The sequence below is a fragment of the Watersipora subatra genome, chromosome 10, assembly GCF_963576615.1.
Source record: "Watersipora subatra chromosome 10, tzWatSuba1.1, whole genome shotgun sequence".
Lineage (NCBI taxonomy): Eukaryota > Metazoa > Bryozoa > Gymnolaemata > Cheilostomatida > Watersiporidae > Watersipora > Watersipora subatra.
Window position 1 is genome coordinate 52,444,904 of NC_088717.1, and position 23,065 is coordinate 52,467,968.

Genomic DNA, 23,065 nt, shown 5'->3' on the forward strand with positions numbered 1-23,065 from the left:
CCCGTCTTTCTCCTTGCATTTTGTTTCACGTAATACTCAAGAATTGCAAATATAAATACAATGCCTAACCATTGACAATCAATAGAGTTTAGCTGACACAATCACCTAAGCATGGGCGAAATTCCTACAAACATAATTTCCTTATTTACTTTCAGTAATTTGGTATCATATATATTTAGGTACAACAGCATTTTCTAGTTTCAGCTCTAGTAAGTTATAGACATTAAAATCAAATATTTAAACAAAAACTGTTGTTGGGAGTATTTGACGTTTAATGTTTTTATTTACATGTATTTACACTTCTATCTTTGAGGAATAAATCCACATCATAGATGGAAGTAATATTTTAAACAAATACAAACATGTTTTTTCAGTAAATGAAATACTAACATTAAGTATACCGCTGAGGTCTGAGATCGTGACAAGCAGCCACAGTTATAAATACGAAAATGAAATATTTCATTTATTGTCAATTGCCAGTTCTTTGTGCCGAGTTATCAGCTAAAGAAATATTCAATAGGCCGTCAAAGGCTGTGGTAAGATCAAATCAAGGTCAATGCTAGTCAGCTTTTTGATCTTTCCTCATCTCATTCAAGGCAGCATAATTTTGCTGAACTACTTGCGGTGATAGTCTAACGATATCCTCCGAAGCATTACGCCGGTCTAGAAGATTGGGCATCTGATGCTGTACCACTTCTAAATCTCGAATTCCTGGAAGATCGTCTTCCTTCTCACCGCGAGACACCCATCCTTTGAACTTTTCCTTGTACGAGTGTTTTGATTTACTACTGTTTAAGGCATAATCTATCGCCAGTGTTTCTTCTTTGTAAAAAACATTAGGTGCAGCGTCCCGTCTCTTCTGTGATCTTAGCACATCTGAGCTCTCTTCGATCGACCTCTAAAATATCAGTCACGGTCTTATTTTTCAAACGAGATGTATTTGTATGACTTATATTTATTGTTACAACAACGAGAAGTTAAATTCAGGATATTAGTGTTTCTAGGTGTTTAAGTACATTTATTGGTCTTTACGCCTACAAACCTGTTTGAGTGTAAACTGAGTCTGTGTCTACAAGTATGAGAGCTCAAGAATTGAATACAGCCAGTCTATGTTTAAGGGTGTGTGATAGACAAAGCTCTAAGTAGCTAACTTTGACATTATTCTATAGTCTTCAGAAACATTTAATCTTAATAAGGAATGTTATATGACTCGGCTCGTATTCAAACGCATTAGTGTTTGAGAAACAAATTTAAAATGATACTCGTTGTGGGAAGCTATGAATGAGTAAGTGATGTTCAACAGGAGCATTATATACAATTTATTACACAATAATTGATCTCTTCGTGACACATTTCTAAAGACCTCTTTGCTAGGGTTTTCCTCAATTTTAATTCAATTTGCACTAATAATACACAATCTTTTCCCATTTTTTTTAGCATTAACAAAATAATTAACAATATCAGAAACTGTGTTCTATCGAAATATTAATTAATCTTAATTTAATATATATTAATATATTTAATATTATAATGTGTTTTATTAAATATATTAGTTTACGTATTTTCAAAAAGGATGTGTATTGTTTAGACAGGATGTGTGAGACTGCATGTAATTGGTGGCAAGCTACAGACACGCTTAAACGTCCATTATTTTTCTTCAAGCCATTCAAAATACAAACCATAAAAATCTACTAATAGCTGGCAAATCACAAAGGATTTTTAGAAAGTTTGGTACACCCAGCAGCACCGCTATCACTATTATTGCTGTGAATATCAGTAACTTTATAGATGTCAAAGAATCTACTGATAATTTACACCTCATCTTGCACTTATTAGATCACTTCTAGTGTAGACTGTCTTCCTTAGAAACCATCGTCCTAATATATCTTACGCCCCAGGTTTTTTTATGACGATCGCGCATTCAAGATTTGGCTCGTCAGATCATGGAAACAACTCTGGGAAGCGCAGGACGATTCGGTAGTCTTATATTTTTTCGATCGAGATGCGCTGGTTGATTGACGTGTTATGGACACATCTATATATAGAATCACCCACCGAAGAGACAATGACCTCTCCAGAAATAATTCGTTATACAGGTGGATGAACCATCATATGATGGAATCTTCGATTTACTTCCATCTTACCGCTTCCATCGCCTAATGGAAGTAAGCTAATCCATTTATGTACGACACAGGTTAAACCCGCTCAACTGTCATGAAATATGCATTTGCGCTGTAAGTTATCCCTTGAAATACATGAAAGTGCAAGGACTCATCGCTGGGTTTCAGGAGCAGTTCATAGCATGGAAGGAACTTTAAAATCAATATTTAATGAAACCATTTATAATCTCTAGATTGTGCTGAGAAGCGAAAAAATATAACATATGAATGTATGACGAGATGAGTGGCCCAGCTTATGAGATATGCTTTAAACAGTGTTGCATGTTTAGCTATTGGTTACAGAAGAGTAAAAACAGCATGTGATTTTTCGAGTGAAACCTTGCACAAAATTTTAGTAGATTTTAACAGAAAGTATCAGTATTTCTTATCATTTGCAACTATTTTTGATGTTTGAAGTGATCTGACATTCAGGATGTTTCAAGATTAACATTGACAAAACTTGATCACAGTTAAAACAAGTTTTATTTTGGAAGAAATATTTTTTAATGAAATTTTATGCCAAATGTCATACATTGATTTCAATAGCAGCTAAAATATAAAAGTATTGTTACATAGAAATTACCTTTCGAAGCCTTTCGCTGCGACGCTGTCCGCTGGAACAGGGTGTTAAAGGTTTATCTTGCGATTCCTTGTCTGCCATACTGAACCTAGTTAGATAAGAGAACATATAATTAGTGCATCGACGATGTGATATATGTGGCTTGAAAACTATTAACATTTTAGCATCGATGTAGGCGACTGTGTAAGTCAAGGATTATACGTACTGCTTGAGGCTAGAGAGACCACTGATAAGTAAGTTAGTATGGATCAAGTGCCTTGTAGACTTCTCTTTTGTTTGAATCAAATATTAGAGTGAGAAGTAGCCATGGGAAGACTGAAGAAATGTTTGTCAAAATCTATGCGAAACGAGATGCTTTCCCTGCGCGACATAAACATGGTGGTTCCAATGATTTTTAGCTCATTGGAACCCGAGGCATGTTGGATGGAGCTTACAACCTTGAAACGTGGTAAACCAAAAAATTGCAATTACAATTTCATGATACGGCAATTTAAGTGTTTGGTGACAATTTTTAAGGTAGATAATTTGAAAATTGACACTATTTAAAGAGATCTCGCAAATCGTATAAACGATATAATCATGCAATGATGCGTTATCTCACATCTAATGATTTTCAGAGTGAGCGATACTGGAACTAAGACGCGCGGGCCTCTTAGCCTTATAATAAGCTCATTCCATGTCCTTCCATGCACACGGGCATTCTTGAAATAAATGTTTCTAATTATCATGAACACAAAACAATTTCTTTAAGTTGAATTACACAAAAAATATTAACAAAAATTTACAATTTTCTCTTACATAATAATAATATTGCACTATATCGCTAGTCATCTATTTGCAATATCGAATCAAATCATCTATTGAGTTTTTGGAAACCATGAAGTTCCAGTTGAAATAGCCTTTAGCACCTTAGTAGAGAGACTTCAATGCTCTGAAGGCACGAAATTGGATCTTCTCCCAAACTGCTTCTGCAGTTTAGTTTAGAAAACTATAAAAACCAACTGTAGATTGATAACGGTCGTCGACCTGATTTTGACATCTCAAACTACCCAAGACAGAACTGACAGAGAGACTATATCAGAAAACAACTATTTGAGTTATTGCAACTAAGTAGCAGAACCTGTTCTCAGGTCCCTTTCATTTCAACAACTCCATCTATTAGCTATTATTAGGGCAAAGAGAAGATTGCGAAGCTATGAATGCGAGAGGAGACGCTCAGGTCTTTCAACGAGCATTCAATGGACATTGTTTGATTTGTTTGCATTGCCCTCGCTATTTGAGAAACGGGTTATGCGAATATTTGTAAGTAAATCAATGGCTTAACGTGCATGAGATTCCATCCATGCGGCTAAGCTACAATGTATTCTATGAAGATGTATGCGCATGTACTCCCATTTTAAATGTGTCAACGATGTTTTCGCTATATCCTATAGCATGGCGCAACCTAGTATAGAGCTCGCAACACCTTTCCTCGCAGTAGTTTGATCGTAATTGCAATTATTGACCAATCACATAAATAATTTAAAAACTCTCACTCATGGGAGGTAGCGAAGTAATGCGCATATGCAAGCCTGCGTACTGCACAAAACTATTCAGAGGAAACAGGAAGAGCTTAATCGATGAAACTGAGACAAGCTATTCTTAACATTTTGTTCTGATTGCACACTGCACGAAGGTCGACTGTAACAAGGCTTTTGCTCTGATTGCACACTGCACGAAGGTCGACTGTAGCAAGGCTTTTGAATGTTGACAAGTAATGCTTCTACACTTAATGACCACAGAATTCCCATGATATCCACGTGCATCCCTTATACCCGTCTTTTGCCATGTAAAAAGCTATATGTGAGCCAGACGTATTGTCAGCTATAGGATTTGAAAAAAACCTAAGCAACATCAGATTCCTTCAATATGAAAGCTTCCACAACGACTGAAAGAAACTCTGATAGCAACAATGTTTTTCAATGATTTGAATACTAGTGGAAGTGCAGCCACTCCACTTGTGACATTGAAGCGTTCATAATAGCGTTAGATCATTAGAGGACAAAACCGGTTTGCTGTAACTGCATTCCACACTCACCTGATCAGATTAATGGAGCTAGAGGCTCTTTTAAGAAAGCGGCATACTTGTCGAGGTCAAGGATGGACGCGTAAGAAGTGTCATCGAGGTTGTATTGTTCTTAGTGTCTACTTTATAAGTATTGGTCTACTATTTCAGTTCACTTCAATGTTTTCCTCACCTGCAGCAAGAGAAACACAAAAAAGAATATATGATAACAATCGTCCACTTATATAGTTGCTGCTATCCATACAACAAAGATTTGAGAATTAAGTTATGATCTGGGAGAGCTTACCTTCTGCCTATATTGAGTATGATAACTTTCTTATGGCGTCTTACGAAGGCTCTGTCTTGTCCAAAATCTTCGAGAGCGCGTGTATGTCATGCCACTAGGTCAAGGAACCTGTCTCAAATGTCACCGCTACTGAAAACCCGTGTGTTTTACAAGAGCAGAAGAAGGAACATAAACTAGAATGAGGCAATTTATCCATGAGATAGCACTGGGCTTCCACGTGAGAACTTTAGCCCGTATCAGTAAATAAACACTCCGCCGACATGTCGAGGACCATAAAAATGACAGTTGAACCATGAACTTAGGCAATACTAGTTAGCACCAAATATTGTAGCGGATGGAGCCAAAAGCGTCTGTTTATGGTCGACCCCTTCCAATTAAATTAAAGATGCCAGTTAGATGCTGATGCAAATCATAAAACCAGAAAAGGATTTTGCAATAGTGCTAACTCATTGAAAGCTAGATAGTATATTATGTGACTATGGTACAACCTGCACACGTGGCCTTGTTAACAAACGATGATTAAATGACGTATCTCTAGGTCAGAGGGAGATGTTATCTCACACCCCCATGGCGGGTGTGATGCAATATTGATGACACAAATGCAAAAAAAACATCTCACATGACAAAAAACAAACTTGTATAAAGTGAATTAGAAATGACTTCTCTGTAGCTGAATACATTAGTAGCTTTAGAGAAAATAGACAATAACTCGGGTAAAACAAGGTGGCAAGAAAAAGGCAGAAACAAGGTGCTGTCAAAACATATTTGCAATACACATAATGTTCTTTCAAATTGTCCACTCATATCCTACTAGTTCAAGGTATTTCAGTAGGCGGTGGACAAAGAATTAATCTCGGCTCTTTGAACAAACAAACAATTGGTTAGGAGAGCTTGCATGACTGTCACAGGCGTGAGAGCGAAATGGAATGCTGATATTGTTCAGCTGAAGCTGCAACTGACCTGTTTAGGTGTGGATTAATTATGGTATGTACACTGATACCCATACGATACCGCTTGTTTGTACGCATGGTATGTACACCGACACCCATGCTTGTTCAATATGCTTTCGTAAATAAAAAGTAATTCTTTAAAGAACATGATTCTTTTTGCTCCACCCATATTTGCTTTTAACGGTGATTTCATAATGCTGGTCACTCCAAGCGTGAGTCATTTGTGAATAAGTTAATGAAACCTATATAAGCAATGAACAGAAAAAAAAGATTCACATGAAAGTATTTAAAAAAACTAAAATAAGACGTGTTATTGCGGATGCGGTTTACTATCTAAAATGTTTTATCGAGTTGATGATTACATAGATAATGCTGTTAGATTTGTCTTACCTTCACGCTTTTATTGAACAAACTATTCTAGGATCCTCAATCTGAATGCAATCTTGAAAGTACACAAAAAACTTCTATTGCCATAATATGTTTGCGTATGGGCTTCTGTCGGAGTGGATAATCTTCAGGACGCTACAAAATCTCTGTGGATAACTCCATGATTGAGAAATGCTTAGGTTATTATCAAATACTTTTGTTGTAGAACTATTCAAAGTGCAAATAAATCTCCATTCTTATCTTGTCTCTATGAAAGGAAAGACGAACGGTTGCAAATAGTACAATAATTTTGGGCCTTCATCGCACTGCCACATTCCATAAGCCTCCTGCCAAATCCATATCAAATTTCACTCTTCAAACAGAGTGCCCGTTCAGTAGTAATACAACTGATTCTTGTTTGCCATCTCCTCGAGAGTGTAATAGGCGCTCGCACTGCCATTTCTCATATCACAAGCCTATCTTAACTCAAAATAAAACTCGGTGTAGTAACAGATGGAGGATATTTTACTGTAATACGAGCTGTGTCCGTTCGCTCCGGAGCGTACGAACTGTGTCCGTTTGTTCCAGAGCGTACGAGCTGTGTCCGTCCGTTCCAGAGCGTACGAGCTGTGTCTCTCCGTGCCAGAGCGTACGAGCTGTGTCTCTCCGTTCCAGAGCATACGAGCTGTGTCCGTCCGTTCCAGAGCGTACGAGCTGTGTCCGTTCGCTCCGGGGCATACGAACTGTGTCCGTTTGTTCCAGAGCGTACGAACTGTGTCCGTCCGTTAAAGAGCGTACGATCCGGTGCGTCCGAATCGACGCTAAGAGCATTAGGAAAAAAGATTGCGTCGTATGAGAATTGAACCCACATACTTGAATTCCTATCCGAAAGTGCTACCATCTGTACTACTTGACGGCCTTTCCACACCAAAGAATAATTGTGTGCATAGTTATTACACATGACGATCTCTCATGGCGCACAGGACTGCTGTAGGCCTATACTAGTTTTTGTAACTTAAGAAATCAGTGTGAATAGACATGACTGAATTTGGTCGATGGCCAGTTTTTACTAAACGGCATCGTCTATGGCAGCATATGTTTTATCAAAGAGTTCTAACCATGCTAGAGTTTCTTGGAAATGAAGATGCAAAGGCAGGAACTAGGTCAAATTTTAAGACTATCTTAAAAAAATGGCCATATGGAACTTCATAGATTTGTGGTAACCACAATTTATGGAATGTAAACTTGCATCATTGATCTACCTAGGGATGTAATAAAAATTACGATAAAGCCATTTGATGGTAAAATAACGATATCAGCTATTTAAGGTAATATTAATATAAAACTTTTGGAATAATCATCATGCTGACAGCAGGAAGCAGTGCAATCAACTTTTGTTACATGAGACATAAACGCATGATTAACCCACCACGGAGGTGGCAGTTTCATTTAAGTTGTTATGACTGATAACAGAATATGGAATGGTTTTAAAAAACCGGTCTATCAATAGAAAATGTAAAAACTGCAAGACCTATTAAATCAAGTGAACGTAGCGTGTTCAGAAGAGAAACTCATTACGGAAATTATCAAAAGCTGCATAGAAATGAGTGGATCAAAAATTGAATAGGTCTAAAGTATGACGAGTTTTCATGCCACTAGAACAAAGGCAGGTGTTTCTAGTGGTAGGAGGCTGAGAAAATTTGTTGTGCGTGTAAGGACCACACCCATTGACTTTAATAGAAGACAACTCTCAGAATAAAAACATATCAAAAATTTAAAAGTTTTTATAGTGTATCAATTTATACACATATTTGTAAATGAATTTGCATATGCACTTATAGGTATAGATGCGTACATGTATGTATGTGTAGATGTATACATAGATCCAGATGTGTAGATTAAGTTGTATCTTTAGAGGATATGTAGATGTGTATATATATATATAGAAGTACATAGAGATGTAGTTGATGTACTAGATGTAGAGATATACGTATATACACATGTGTTTATGCAGATGTATATGCAGACACGTAGATGTACAAGAATATACTAAATATATATACGAATATATATATATATATGAGAGTTTAATTATGCTCTTTTTCAAATCTCAATCAAAAGCAAGAGGTGTTCTTGAGCGTTGCTTATGGCAACGGATATATCACTTTCACTCGCACACGGCCAACGCACATGCAATTTGAGATAGTGATAGAATGCTTAATGCTAAACGCTGTCTATAACTTAACCGTATAGTGTAAAAGAATTAGCGAATAATAAAAAAGCATTCGAAATATAACCGCTAAAACTATCCAAAAAGCTGATAAGATTAGAGCAAATATCAAACGAGTAGCAGATACAGAGTCTGAATGACAGATATTCTGATAGAAAAAGACCCAAGATGGCTGGAACATGTGCACAGGATGGATTTTGAGCAATTGCTAAAACAAATATATTACCTTCACAACTCTAGGAAGCAGATAGAAATTAGGGCAGACTCAGGCTGAGATACAGAAATGCAGCTGAGCATAACATGAAGTTGAAGGAACTAGACACACGCAGAAGACGGAAAACAGAGCTGCATGGAAGTCAGGGATAAAGCCTAAACCATAAGTTAGTTATTGCCTAAACGACCGACTGCAAGAGAGAGCGAGAGAACAAGTCTGAATGGTTACATTTTAGAACTTTTTCTCTTCATGCTAATATAGTGACGATGTTGTTCCTCTGCGATTAAAACAACAAATACAAATTATATTTAAAATACATGATCAAATTCTGACAATATTTCCGAATTGTATTTTCATGATTGTAACATGCGACTGATACTAATTTAGCTTCTAGACTAAATACTAGTGGTAGAACAGTTTGTAAATGTATATACTTAGTATATCTGCTAACACTAAAAAAAATTTTGCTCGTTAAACTTCTAAAGCCTCAAGACAATGTTTTGTAAGCATCGCTAACAAGGTATTAGCGTTGTTAGTCTATTCTACCAATATACGATGTAGTAGCCCAACTGTCTTTAGACTCACTACAGCAACTATGCTGGCTGACAAAACTAGAGTTATTAGTTAAATCTGAAACCAACAGGGAATGCATAAGACTCCCTGTCAGCGTGACCATACAGACGACCGTAGAAGGACGTTAGAGTCGTAGTCGTAATTGTATGACTGCTGCCGCTGCTTACTGTGAAGGTGGCCGTCACTTGGGTAGTTGACGGAATTGCGGTCCATGATACATCGAGAGGTAGAACTTCTCCATTTAGTCTCACTTCGTCTGGATGTTAAAAAAATGTCTTAACAAAGGAACACACCGCTTTGAATATCGGAACGTATTTTTACCACTGACGTTTTATAAGACCATGTTCTAATTCGATTAATTCCCAGATTCAAATACTGGTTAGCCTGAGAGCCAAAGCATAAGTAACAGTCAATAGTATATCAGTTATAGTTTGAAGGCAGTGCTGTAAAGATCAGCATATAGTGGAACCTTGACAGACAAATATCCTTGACAGACAACAGAAAATTCGCGAAAATAACTATGCTCTGGTATACAACGAAATATTTGCGATTCAAATTTCAATGAGTGATAGTTGTTGAATGAGCAGTTGATGATGGTGTTCGGTTTGTTTGTCGAGGTTGCATCGGTAACACACCGGCGTAGTTCGTTGTATCCGCCTTATTTAATAATAAATGTCTCGAGTGTTTCGTAAAGTTTTAAAAAGGGGTCAAGAAACCTTGTTTGATCATTCTTCTGTGGAGGCCTCACGCATTCAAAAGAAGCCAAAAGGGCCAGACACGAAAGTGATGATGGGTAGGTAAGCATTTATGTACATGGAATAATTAACAGAAATTTGTTTAGAATTTTATTTTATTTATGTTCATGGTTGTATATCGAAATACGCTTTTAGTGACTGAGATGTTATTGTTATAGAGACATGTTCTTATGTCTGTTTGTTTTAAAATAAACTCAAGTGAGCACTAACGCTTGCAAAGAGCCACCTAGCTTTATAGTTGACATCTACACGCAATCACATAGTATTTATAGCATAGTTATTAGTGTACATGCGTAAATAAAAAGGGAGCAAATATATCCTACCCACCCTTCCTTACCTCCTCCGGCAAGTTTGGTTGTGGTAAGTAGAATTTCTTCTTTTTTTCATTATTTTGTATTATAATTTATTACATCGTTAATCTATTTCATCCTTCCTATTCATCATTCACAATTATTATCCACTTATTTGTTTATAAACTGTACATTAATGTAATTTAACCATGTTTCGGTGTGGTTTCATTGCGCTAGAACGGATTACACAAGGAAACAAATTACATTGTTTTAAATAGAAAAAAATGCTTTGAAATACAACTATTTTGATATACCATGACAGCAATAGAACAAATTAACTTCGTATGTCAAGGTTCCACATTACTACGCCAAAGAAAACTGCTGCTAGTAAGAAATAATTGTAGAATTTTCCATATAGCTCTACTGACAGAATCCTGTACACTGAATACGGTGATAATATAGCAACATAGTAATATAGCAACATAGTAATATTGCAACATATTAATATAGCAACATATTAATATAGCAACATAGTAATATAGCAACATAGTAATGTAGCAATATAGTAAAATAGCAATATAGTAATATAGCAACATAGTAATATAGCAACATAGTAATATAGCATAATAGTAATATAGCAACATAGTGATCTAGCAACATAGTAATATAGCAACATAGTGATCTAGCAACATAGTAATATAGCAACATAGTAAAATAGCAACACAGTAATATAGCAACATAGTAATATAGCAACATAGTGATCTAGCAACATAGTAGTATAGCAACATAGTTTTGGGTGCAACTCAGCTGCAGAACTCAGTCGTTTTTTATGTTCACGAACCTAAACAACAAAATAATGATCACATCATAAAACTTGATGTTATACCGGAATATGCCCTGATCTAAATTAGGAACGGTTATTAGCTGTCAGAGTTATCATCCCTTTTTACTTTTAAAATATCTTTGTCACTTCGTTTAGTTAAGAGCCTCCATGAGCAATAGAATTTATATCAATGTAATCCATAGAGCTACACCAACTTAGCATTAGTTACTATAATGCTAAGTAACTAGAAACATAAGCTACTAGTTGCATCACGGTACTAAAGCTGAGCATTAGCACCGTGATGCAGGTAATCTATCCAGCACAATATTATCCATAGACTTATATATACAACTTGCATCATTGTCTTTTTAGTTACTACTCTGCTGGTATGAAATAAACATAACATAACTCATGAAGCTATCCATAGAACTATCCACAGATCTATCCCACTATCAGCCAGATGGCGAATAGTGAAACGTACTGGAGCATCTCCAAAATAAGAACAAGAGGCTGCTAATTATCCTGTTGAAAAATGCTGAATAAACAAATGAAGCACAGGAGAGGAGAGTAATATACTTGCTAGGTTCTATTCTGACTGCAAAAATTCTAGCCTAGAAATCCATACTGTCATTAGTTTACATTTAATTCAAAAATTAAAAAAAAGGCTATTGCGATTTCCTATTAACTTACCTTGGTGGCCATCCTCTATAACCAGTGTGACATAATTAGTATAGTCTTCACCGGGAGTTCTTCCTCCGGAGTATACAGGCGTGATGAAGCTCGCTACAATAATGAGGTTGCGGCTCGAGGGCACAAGAAACATAGCAGGGTCAGCAGTTTCAGGGCTGTCCCGATGAGACTGCGACTTGACAAACTGCAGAACAGTTATCGGTCGAGTCGATGTTACGCTTATGCTCGATGTTGAACTGCAAAAGCAATCATTATAGAGAGATTATGTCCATAGGAAATGTGCAGACGCTACACTGGTACTCATTTTCCTGGAGCAGGTAAAATCTAGAAGCGCCCATTTCTGGAATATCATTCCTCAGCTTTTTGGCTTCACCCATAAACTTGTTAATATGACAGCGCTTTGCTAAAACCAGCGTTTATATAAAACCTAATGGAAATATGTCTCTCCTACCCTGGCTGACCAGCACTAAAGATCTTTCACTGGACTTTGCCAGCTAACTGTTTCAGCTTCAAATGTTTCACCCAAGCTAATAAAATTACCTAAATCTTTTAAACAACATAACAGATGTTTAATGTCAGACAGAGAAGTAACAAAACCTAAATATTGACCTTTAATCAGTGAGTATGCATCAGAAAATTCTTCAATTGATTGCTTATCCCATTAATTGGTCAGCCTTTACTGTGGACTCTTTCATACAGGGTTGAAAAGTTCTAGAGGCTTTTGTTTTTATACATTTTAACAAAAGCATTTTAATATATATATATTAAAATGGATATATTTTAATATATATATTTATATATAATATACATATTTACATTATATATTATATATATATTTATATATAATATATATATTTACATTATATATAATATATATATATTTATACATCCGGACTGACAAGCATGTCCTAGCAAACCAAGCAGATATAGTGGTGGTAGACAAGGAGAACAAGAGAGCTACTATAATAGATATAGCAGTACCCAATGACTACAATATAGCCAGCAAAGAAAAGGAAAAGGTAGAGAAATATCTCCCTCTTGGAGAAGAGATTGAAAAATGCTGGAATGTAAGAACAGCTGTAATCCCAGTAGTCATTGGGGCACTGGGCGCAATAACACCGGCGCATAAAATTTGGCTTGCCCAAATACCGACAGCAATCAACTCAGGTGAGTTGCAGAAAAGTGCGCTATGGGAACAGCTAAGATCTTGAGGCGAGTGCTCAAACTCCCAGGTCTCTGGTAGGAGACCCGCGTTTGAGCAGAAATTACCATTCATAAGGGTTAACCGAGATGAGGACACAATAATTATTATATACAGTCAAACATGGATAACTCGAACTTCAAGGGACCGAGCAAAAGTGTTCGAATTATCAGAGCATTCAAGTTATCAGAGCACTGTCACAAGTCCATATATTTACTTATTTATTAGTAGATACATGTACATATACAAACTATAATATAAATCAAAAGCACAAATGGCTTGTTTCAAATTAAATGCTTCTAATGTAAAGTTTAAAACGTTTTCATGAAAAAGTATAGAGATTTTTCTATCACTTGAGATTGGTTTGTTGTTTGAGGTGATGTTATTGCCAGGACGTTTTTCAGATTGACATTGGCAAAACTTGATCGTTGTTGAAATGCTCAAAAGAAAAGACATTTTTTTCTTTTGGGGTTTTACCCACGATCAATTTTGCCGTTTTTTCTTGAAGTTTATGCAGATTACCTTACTTTACCTGGGATTCGTTAAGAGCAACACTCCGAGGCAGTTCAATTAGAAGTTTTACGAGGTTTTACGGTACATTGTATATCACTCACGCTTTTTTAATAGATACTTATTGAATGTACACACGTATTCTGTGTTTAGGTCAAACGATGAATAGTTTTTTGTAGCTCAAACAACGTATACGTTTAATTACAACATTTTTTAAGACGTTTTAAACATTCAACATTCCGACGTTGATTCAACACGGAATCAACGTCGGAAAACTATTCATCACGGGCTAGCCGAGTCATGCACTCAAGGATTTTCGCCACGCACATACAAAACAACATGTGATTTTTGTTTTGTATGTGCGTGGCGAAAATTCTTGCGCACGTGACCCGGCTAGCCCGTGCTATTCATCGTATCGCAGTATAAATCAAATTTCACCAAACTTTTAGAAAAGTCGTTGACAAAAATATTTTGCCGATGGTGGTAATAACGACGCTTATGAATTACGAAAAGATGAAGTTTACCTCTATGGCTTTGAATAAAGTGATTTTCTAAAGCGAAAACAACCGTTTCGGTAGCTGTTGGGCAAAAAAACAGTTCGAATTAACAGTGTTGAGTTCGAGTTATCTATAGCAATTTATCATTACGTGGGAACGGACCAAAGGAAATGTTCGAATTAACCATGTGTTCGAGCTATCCGTGGACGAGTTATCCATGTTTGACTGTATATATATATCTGTTAATATATTAATAATATATTTATATATATATTTGTTATCTCTCCATATGTTGTATATATATATACAACATATGTATATACTTGTATATACAAAATATATATGTATACATAAATGCACATGCATATAAATATACGTATATACATATATATATACATAAATAAACATGTATATATACATTATTATATATAAATAGCGTTGTTTAGATAAGCCAGCTGTTTTTGATAATAAAGTCCAAAATGAAGGAGACAGATTGGCAAGTGAAAGTGAATTTACTGCGTGTCTGGAGCAGGCAAAGCAGTACGTACTTATACCATTGATTGAAGTCAATGACCTTGACATATTAAAACTATCAGCAAGCCATCAACTGCAACTGAACTTTCTAGGCGACAGGCTTTCTGATGTATTTATCGATTACTCTGACTGAATGTATGTCCGCAGTGAGTATTCCTTCTTAGCCCCATCCTCGACTATACGGTAAGGGATTGACAAACCTTTCCACACAATATTCGTTCACAATAAACACACATGAACAGAATACTCAGCATTGACCGTACACATATTTAATGTTGATAATAAAAAATCGATGACATACAAAAACACCAAATCACTGAAAAAAGTTCTGCAGTGGGTGTACAAAGCAATGAACATCGGAAATGTTGAAATACAATAATCTCGGCTAATGAGACATATTTTTGCACAAAACCAGCATTATAGAGAATATTAAGTTGAAGTTTAACTCAGTGGCTGCCATTATAGCATCCAGAGGCCATTGGCAGCATAGGTTGTGATGTACTGCAGATTGAAACCTGGTAATACGTATTCAAGTAGGTTCTACAATAAGTTTACCTTTATTAAAAACAGAAAATTTGATTAAAACAATTTGGTAAAATACAGTATGTGCCGACCTTGGCAAAGACCTTTCTAATTTGCAGATGTTTTACAAATTATCTTATGATAACAAAAGGTGTTTTTAGGCCAAGTTTTTCTGATTGTTTATGCTGAAGGGTAACTAGGTTATTTTCTGCTCATCACCACACAAGAATGCTGCATCGTGGATTTAGCAACAACACGCTGCTTGGTTAGTAAGGCAATGCATAGACTTCTTAGCTGTCGTGGCATTGCCACTAGCAGCGGAGCAGCCATATATGTGTCACGCGATTCAACACTTCTCGCTGTCATTACTGTGGCTATAAGTATCACTTCTTCATGCATACATATGCCAAAGCTAAGGTAACGCCCTCTTACTAAGCTAAATACAACAGAAAATTAATCAAAAACAACAACGTATAGAGAGCGAAAGAAAGTGGGAGAAAAAATTATCCAGAGGAGAGAATGGGAGAGTGGTGTGATTTGTAGAGAGATTAAATGAGAAAGGAAAAGTGAAAGGAATGTTATTTGTAGAACAAAATGGTAGAGGAGACGGGTCAAAAGAGAATAGAAAAGGAGAGAACAATAATGCAAGGTAACCTGCACTCACAAATGACTAGAAAAAATAGTATTACCAGAAGTCAAAGAAGGCAGGAGTAGATGACTCCACAACTTAAAACCTTACAAGTGTCTGCTTGCTGAGGCACCAGATGAGAAGCAGACTATACTTTTCGATTAAAGGTTAAGATGCCAAAATAAGTGATAGGAATTAATAAATCAAATCGATATATATACATAAGTCTCAAAGTTTGTTGTCTGTCAACGTTCGGTGTGTGTCCAGCTATAGCGACTAAAATATAGTGATGAAAAGTCTGTAGTGCAAAAGATTTGATCTCGGAACATCCCATTCACATGGCGGCAAGCTAGCCCATGACGCTACATGAGATGCTATAGACTCGTTGGGCAATAGGAGTCATTATCTGGGTTAAAATACGCATAGCGCCTCTGCGTTACACACGGCGTCACTAAAGCTTGCTCTCATGGTTCTCATTAGTAAGTTTAGCAATACGGATACGAGCTTACTCAAAATAGCCAATGGCAACTACATTACCTGCCACTGTTTATAGGCTGTGTTTTAATACCCGTGCGACGTGGGGCATTCGGCTGGTAATTTAATAAAACATGCAGCAGTTTTGTGATAGCAAAATACACTTTGCAAAAAAATGGATGATAAATAGAACGTACGATAGCTGATACTGTGTGTGGTCTCCTGCCTCAGTGAGTGTGGTTAGTACTACCCCGTTCACTCTTATCTCTGTGTCAGGGAAACCAGCAACTATTTTCAACACATCTCCCACAGTTCTGCTAGGAAATGGTACAACGGAAAACTCCATCCCATATGAACCTATAATATATAGTAACGGTTGCGGTTAATAGTCGCTGCCACTACAAATAGATGTTGCGAACAATAGCTCCAACAATGGCTACCACTAACAATGACTACCACTAATAATGGCTACCACTAATAATGGCTACCACTAATAATGGCTACCACTAATGATGGCTACCACTAATGATGGCTACCACTACTAATGGCTACCACTAATAATGGCTACCACTAATAATGGCTACCACTAATAATGGCTACCACCAATAATGGCTACCACTAATAATGGCTACCACTAATAATGGCTACCACTACTAATGGCTACCACTAATAATGGCTACCACTAATAATGGCTACCACTAACAATGGCTACCACTAATAATGGCTACCACTAATAATGGCTACCACTAACAATGGCTACCACTAACAATGGCTACCACTAATAATGGCTACCACTAATAATGGCTACCACTAATAATGGCTACCACTAATAATGGCTACCACTAATAATGGCTACCACTAATAATGGCTACCAATAATAATGGCTGCAGCCAACAATGGCTGTCCCTAGTGATGGCTGTCACCAATAATGCTGACGTGAGTAGTGCTGCATGATATCTTTGCATGTACATTTGATTATTTGGTCTCTAAATATATCGAATATCGAAAAATATCGACCATTAGAGTTGTCTTCTTTCGATATATAGCGTTAGACTAACATGAACGATATAAGAGAATGCTGGTTAATATCGGTTGAAAAACAAAAGTTGTCCCCTCTTTAAAATAAGGAAAATGGACAACTCCAGTTTTGCAAAATAAAATAAGCCGATATTTCGATAAAATATTGGCTTCGATATTCATATCGATTTGAAAACTGACCCAATATTAAATCATCCACCAAAATATATCGTCACATCGAATTATATCGCTTTATCGTGCAGCACTAGCCATGAGTAATCGCTGTTGCTAATAATGACTACCGGTAGTAATAACTATCGCTAGCAATCAGATTACCATTTCACTCACTTTTTGAGTGATTTCCAGTGCCTGTGAGTTTAAATGTTAAGGATATTTTGCGTATTATGCAGGAGAATATGCTATGATATTACAGTTGGGCTGTTGACATGTATACATATTAACCTTTTTTAATGAAACTAACATAAGATTGACTTTGAATTAATTGCTACAATTTCCTTGTCAAATCAATATCTCACACTGCTGATTTTTTTAACGTACCATCTATTTTCCAACATGCCATCTTACATTCTGACGCATCATCTGCTTTCTAACATACGTTCTATTTTGTAACATACAATCTATCTTCTAACTTACGATCTACTTTCTAACACACGATCTACTTTCTACCACATCATCATTTTTTCTAACATGATAGGTGAAAAATTAAGCTTAGCATCGTACTATTATAAACTTATTGCCTTATGGGTCAAAAGAAAACAATTCACACAAAACTGGTAACTGGAACACTGTTAGATATTCGCTCACTCATATAAGGATAATCAAAGTGGAACTACTCAGGATATTGTGCATATTTAATGTCAAGTCACCAGTTTTTATAAACAAATAAAAATGAGTTACAATAAAAAACAGAACCAAAATCATGCTAAGACATATACTGATTTAACATAAATAAATCACGTATTTAACACCTAATTACTTAATTAACTATGTAAGAAAACAGAACTAAAACAAGAAACCCTGAAGGGATTCAAAACTGCCAGCTTTGATCATTAATATGAGACAGTCAAACTCCCATTGAACAAGCCAAAGTTTGCATCTGACAAAAGGTTATTGTGTAGGTTCAGCATAGGCAGCCCATAATTTCCATAAATTGCTTCACAGCTTACTCTAACAAGTGTAAGGAAGACAGCATACGCTGCACACGCAAAAAAACTAGAAATTAGCTCAACAGGTTCCATGGCTATAAAGTCCTTATATACGCTGATTCTGATTTCTTACCGATTGGCAGCATCTGTTGCACCAGGTGATCACGAGATGCCGACAGCTCAACATTAGTTCGAACGTTTCCAGCAAAAACTGCCACTCTAATATTTGATTGTATTCGGGTTCCTGTTAGATCTCCAACACTCTGACCTTGGTAAACTTGAAAACGTTCCAGAAAAATGGTAAAACTGTCTCCAGAAGTGTAGGTTTGTCCATTTGCCAAAACAGCAATATCAGCACGATTTCGGGGCAACGTGACATTTACCTACAACAAAAGCATAACCCGATTAAAAGCACATAGATATACATGCATCAAGAAGGTGCCCTCCGAATACAGATATGCAACTTCAAGTGCCAAGCCCTAGCACCACCATAATTTTGCCGTACTATTGCTTCTGCTAATATTATTTGTAACTTTAATGGCATTTCATGATGATCACTACTCTTTCTATAAAACCTAATGTTTTACTTGTAACATTATCATTACTGTTATTATTACTAATGTTATTATCACTAATGCTATTATTAATGCTGCCCTGTAACAAAAATGATCAGTTATGTTGATGATGCAAGGCTAAGCCCGAAAGTTGCTATTAACTTGGTTTTCTGATGTCCTAAATCAAACTCTTCACATAAAATAATATTTTTTCAAGCAGGATAGCGTAACTATAGTAGTAATAAGGACATCATTCTGCGACTATCACTCAGCATGGATAATCGACGACAATGACCATCTTCGACGACGATGATCACATCATCATGAAATGATTTCCTTTGAATTGGTGGTGGTTGCGCAATCGATGAAAAATATCTCCCAAGTGAACTTCTGTCTTTCATTTGTCTCCATTTTATCAGTGTATGCCATAGTAACAGGTACAGTAGTCTCTTATATTTACAGAAAATTCACAGAACTAATGACACTCTGTAAATATAGAATGCTAATTCAAAGATGTAGTCATTGAGATGAGCTAGTGACACACTGTAAATATAGAATGCTAATCCATAGATGTAGTCATTGTGATGAGCTAGTGACAAACTGTAAATATAGAGGGCTAATCCATAGATGTAGTCATTGTGATGAGCTAGTGACACACTGTAAATACAGAATGCTAAGCCATAGATGTAGTCATTGTAATGAGCTAGTGACACACTGTAAATATAGAATGCTAATTCAAAGATGTAGTCATTGAGATGAGCTAGTGACACACTGTAAATATAGAATGCTAATCCATAGATGTAGTCATTGTGATGAGCTAGTGACACACTGTAAATATAGAATGCTAATTCAAAGATGTAGTCATTGAGATGAGCTAGTGACACACTGTAAATATAGAATGCTAATCCATAGATGTAGTCATTGTGATGAGCTAGTGACACACTGTAAATATAGAATGCTAAGCCATAGATGTAGACATTGTGATGAGCTAGTGACACACTGTAAATATAGAATGCTAAGCCATAGATGTAGACATTGTGATGAGCTAGTGACACATGTAAATATAGAATGCTAATCCATAGATGTAGTCATTGTGATGAGGTAGTGACAAACTGTAAATATAGAATGCTAATCCATAGATGTAGACATTGTGATGAGCTAGTGACACTCTGTAAATATAGAATGCTAATCCATAGATGTAGTCATTGTGATGAGCTAATGACACACTGTAAATATAGAATGCTAATCCATAGATGTAGTCATTGTGATGAGGTAGTGACAAACTGTAAATATAGAATGCTAATCCATAGATGTAGACATTGTGATGAGCTAGTGACACTCTGTAAATATAAAATGCTAAGCCATAGATGTAGTCATTGTGATGAGCTAGTGACACACTGTAAATATAGAATGTTAATCCATAGATGTAGTCATTGTGATGAGCTAGTGACAAACTGTAAATATAGAATGCTAATCCATAGATGTAGTCATTGTGATGAGCTAGTGACACACTGTAAATATAGAATGCTAATCAATAGATGTAGTCATTGAGATGAGCTAGTGACACACTGTAAATATAGAATGCTAAGCCATAGATGTAGTCATTGTGATGAGCTAGTGACAGACTGTAAATACAGAATGCTAAGCCATAGATGTAGACATTGTGATGAGCTAGTGACAAACTGTAAATATAGAATGCTAAGCGATAGATGTAGTCATTGTGATGAGCTAATGACACACTGTAAACATAGAATGCTAATCCATAGATGTAGTCATTGTGATGAGCTAGTGACACACTGTAAATATAGAATGCTAATCCATAGATGTAGTCATTGTGATGAGCTAGTGACACACTGTAAATATAGAATGCTAATCCATAGGTGTAGTCATTGCGATGAATCCAAAGTTACACTTCAAGCTAAACTGTTAACAAATATAACAGGATTGTTGATTTCAATGGCAAGCTTTGGCTGATTCTTGCTTAGACATGTATACCTCAGTTTAGATGCACAAATATTCGTGAATAATATTAGAAAATTTCATGAAATATATTTCTATTTACTATAATATAAACTCGTTACTATAACAGACTTCTGTTTTTTTCATTGAGTTCTACAAGATAGAGGTTCAAAATGAAATTTAGTTCAAAAGAAATAGTTCCATCCTAAGTGCTTTCAGATTCGATTGAAAGTTATTAATATAGTCTGGAATTATGGAACTTGGTTGTGTATACAAGGTTAGACTTCAAAGTGTTAAAGATAGGGCAAGACGAGCAGCTAAATATCTGAGCATATTATTCAGCTGAGAGATGCTCTAATATATATGTGTTTGTTTAAAGCATAATAAATAAATGGCACAATCTAAATGTTTATTTATCTTTGTTCCTACATGCTGGTAGATTTATACTTTTTCATTTATCAAGTTGTGGTGATCGACCACCATGACATGATGAATAGACATTTCACAGTTTACATACTTGCTATTTATTTTACATCTACATTTAGTTCGCTACTAATTTATTCCAGCTGCTCAGAAGACTTTTTCCCAACTACATTATGTTTTTTGGATTCTGACTTGGTGTCTCGAGGTCTACAATCATTAAATATGAACAAAGATTTTGTTTGTATAAAAAATCTTTTTACGTTATTTCTTTTAGTTCGAATTAAAACATCTTTGTTTGTATATTTTCGATTTTGAATAGTTTTTGAATATTTTTCAATTATTTTTAATGTTCATTTTAATAGCGATATAGTATGTTAACAAGAGCAATTTTCTTTCCTCAACAGATGAATATTGAGTTCGTTAAAAACGCGCTTCACAAAAGTTCCTATCAGTGCTCACTTTGTGTATAGGCTTACACATCTTTCCTTCTAGACCTAACCAATTAGTAATTCGTAATTAATTTGACATTTTACAACAAACATTTGTAAAATTACTGTAAGATTATCTGATAGATTATTTGTAAGATTTATCGTGTAAGATTACAAGTATCAGTTATTCCTTGCTCTCTTATATTTACATACATTTACATACTTTGAGAAATATATATATAGATTTACATTTTCTTATTACATTTATAAACTTCTTATAATTTTTAAAGTTTATAATATAAGCTTTTAAAGTTTGTTTCATTATCATTATTATTTCAACTTGCATTTTTTAAAACATAATTTGAGTATCGTAATTGAAGTTCGAACATTATTCATTTTCCAACATTGTTATTATTACTTAGTTTTCAATCTTTATTATTAATATTAATTTTTCATTCAACCACTTTTTGCAGACATTGTTCTAATAAAATTTCAACTACAAATTTCTACCACATTCTGACATATTTTTTCTTAATCTGTTAAATACATGTATTCTCAGAAGTTACGCATTGTCTAATGCCTCCAAAGAAAAGAAACTGCAATGATTCCTAAGAGGAAAGAGAAGAAAGACTTAAAAAAGACAAGCTGAGAAAGGCCGCTGCTAAAGCCTTGGAAACTGAACAGCGAAGAAACGAACGCTTAGCAAAGGCTAGAAAAAGGAGAGCACAATTTCGAGCATCACAGACTGACGAACAGCATGCACAAATTTTTGCATGCCAACCATGAAACGAACTGAAATCATATAATTGAATACCAAACCACTTTTGATTGTAATCGTAGCAAAATAAACTAGACTTTGTCATTACTCTCTAATGGTTTCACATTTACATTTAAACACCTTTACATTTTTATTTTTCCTTAAAATTTATTTTAATGAAACCCTTATTTTAAAGTATGTAATTTTAAACTTACAGTCTTTTGAAAATTTTTACAGTTGTGTTAGTTATTTTTAATTTAGTTGTCCTGCACAAAACCTTTTTCTTATGATGTGAAGTTTGAAAGTCGCAGTTGTTTGACAAAGTTTGAAAACCTTTACAGTTGTTTTTTTATTTTTTCTTTTAATTTATTTCAACTACACAAAACATTTGTCTCATGATGTGTAGTTTGAAAG

General features: G+C 35.5%; 2 protein-coding genes across 3 annotated transcripts in view; both read right to left on the reverse strand.

The window, feature by feature from the left end:
• Positions 1–275: 275 nt before the first annotated feature.
• On the reverse strand, positions 276–9,630 carry LOC137405849 (uncharacterized). 2 transcript variants are annotated; one of them, XM_068092275.1, is made up of 4 exons: positions 9,591–9,630; positions 4,817–4,976; positions 2,743–2,827; positions 276–898 (listed from the first exon to the last, which is right to left on the reverse strand). In XM_068092275.1, exons 3-4 carry the CDS (start codon positions 2,818–2,820, stop codon positions 560–562), a joined length of 417 nt encoding a protein of 138 aa, XP_067948376.1. In that variant the 5' UTR covers positions 2,821–2,827; positions 4,817–4,976; positions 9,591–9,630; the 3' UTR covers positions 276–559. The 2 variants fall into 2 exon arrangements, with proteins under 2 accessions (XP_067948376.1, XP_067948375.1); XM_068092274.1 differs by lacking the exon at positions 9,591–9,630 and adding an exon at positions 5,091–5,270.
• The window catches only part of LOC137407199 (uncharacterized), a 46,762-nt gene continuing 33,159 nt past the window's right edge, over positions 9,463–23,065 (reverse strand). Inside the window, exons 21-24 of the mRNA XM_068093802.1 lie at positions 18,664–18,913; positions 16,545–16,704; positions 11,982–12,217; positions 9,463–9,679 (exon numbers count right to left, since the gene is read on the reverse strand). Coding sequence (XP_067949903.1) covers positions 9,471–9,679; positions 11,982–12,217; positions 16,545–16,704; positions 18,664–18,913 — 855 coding nt within the window. The 3' untranslated portion in view covers positions 9,463–9,470. The remainder of the gene's footprint in view (positions 9,680–11,981; positions 12,218–16,544; positions 16,705–18,663; positions 18,914–23,065) is intronic.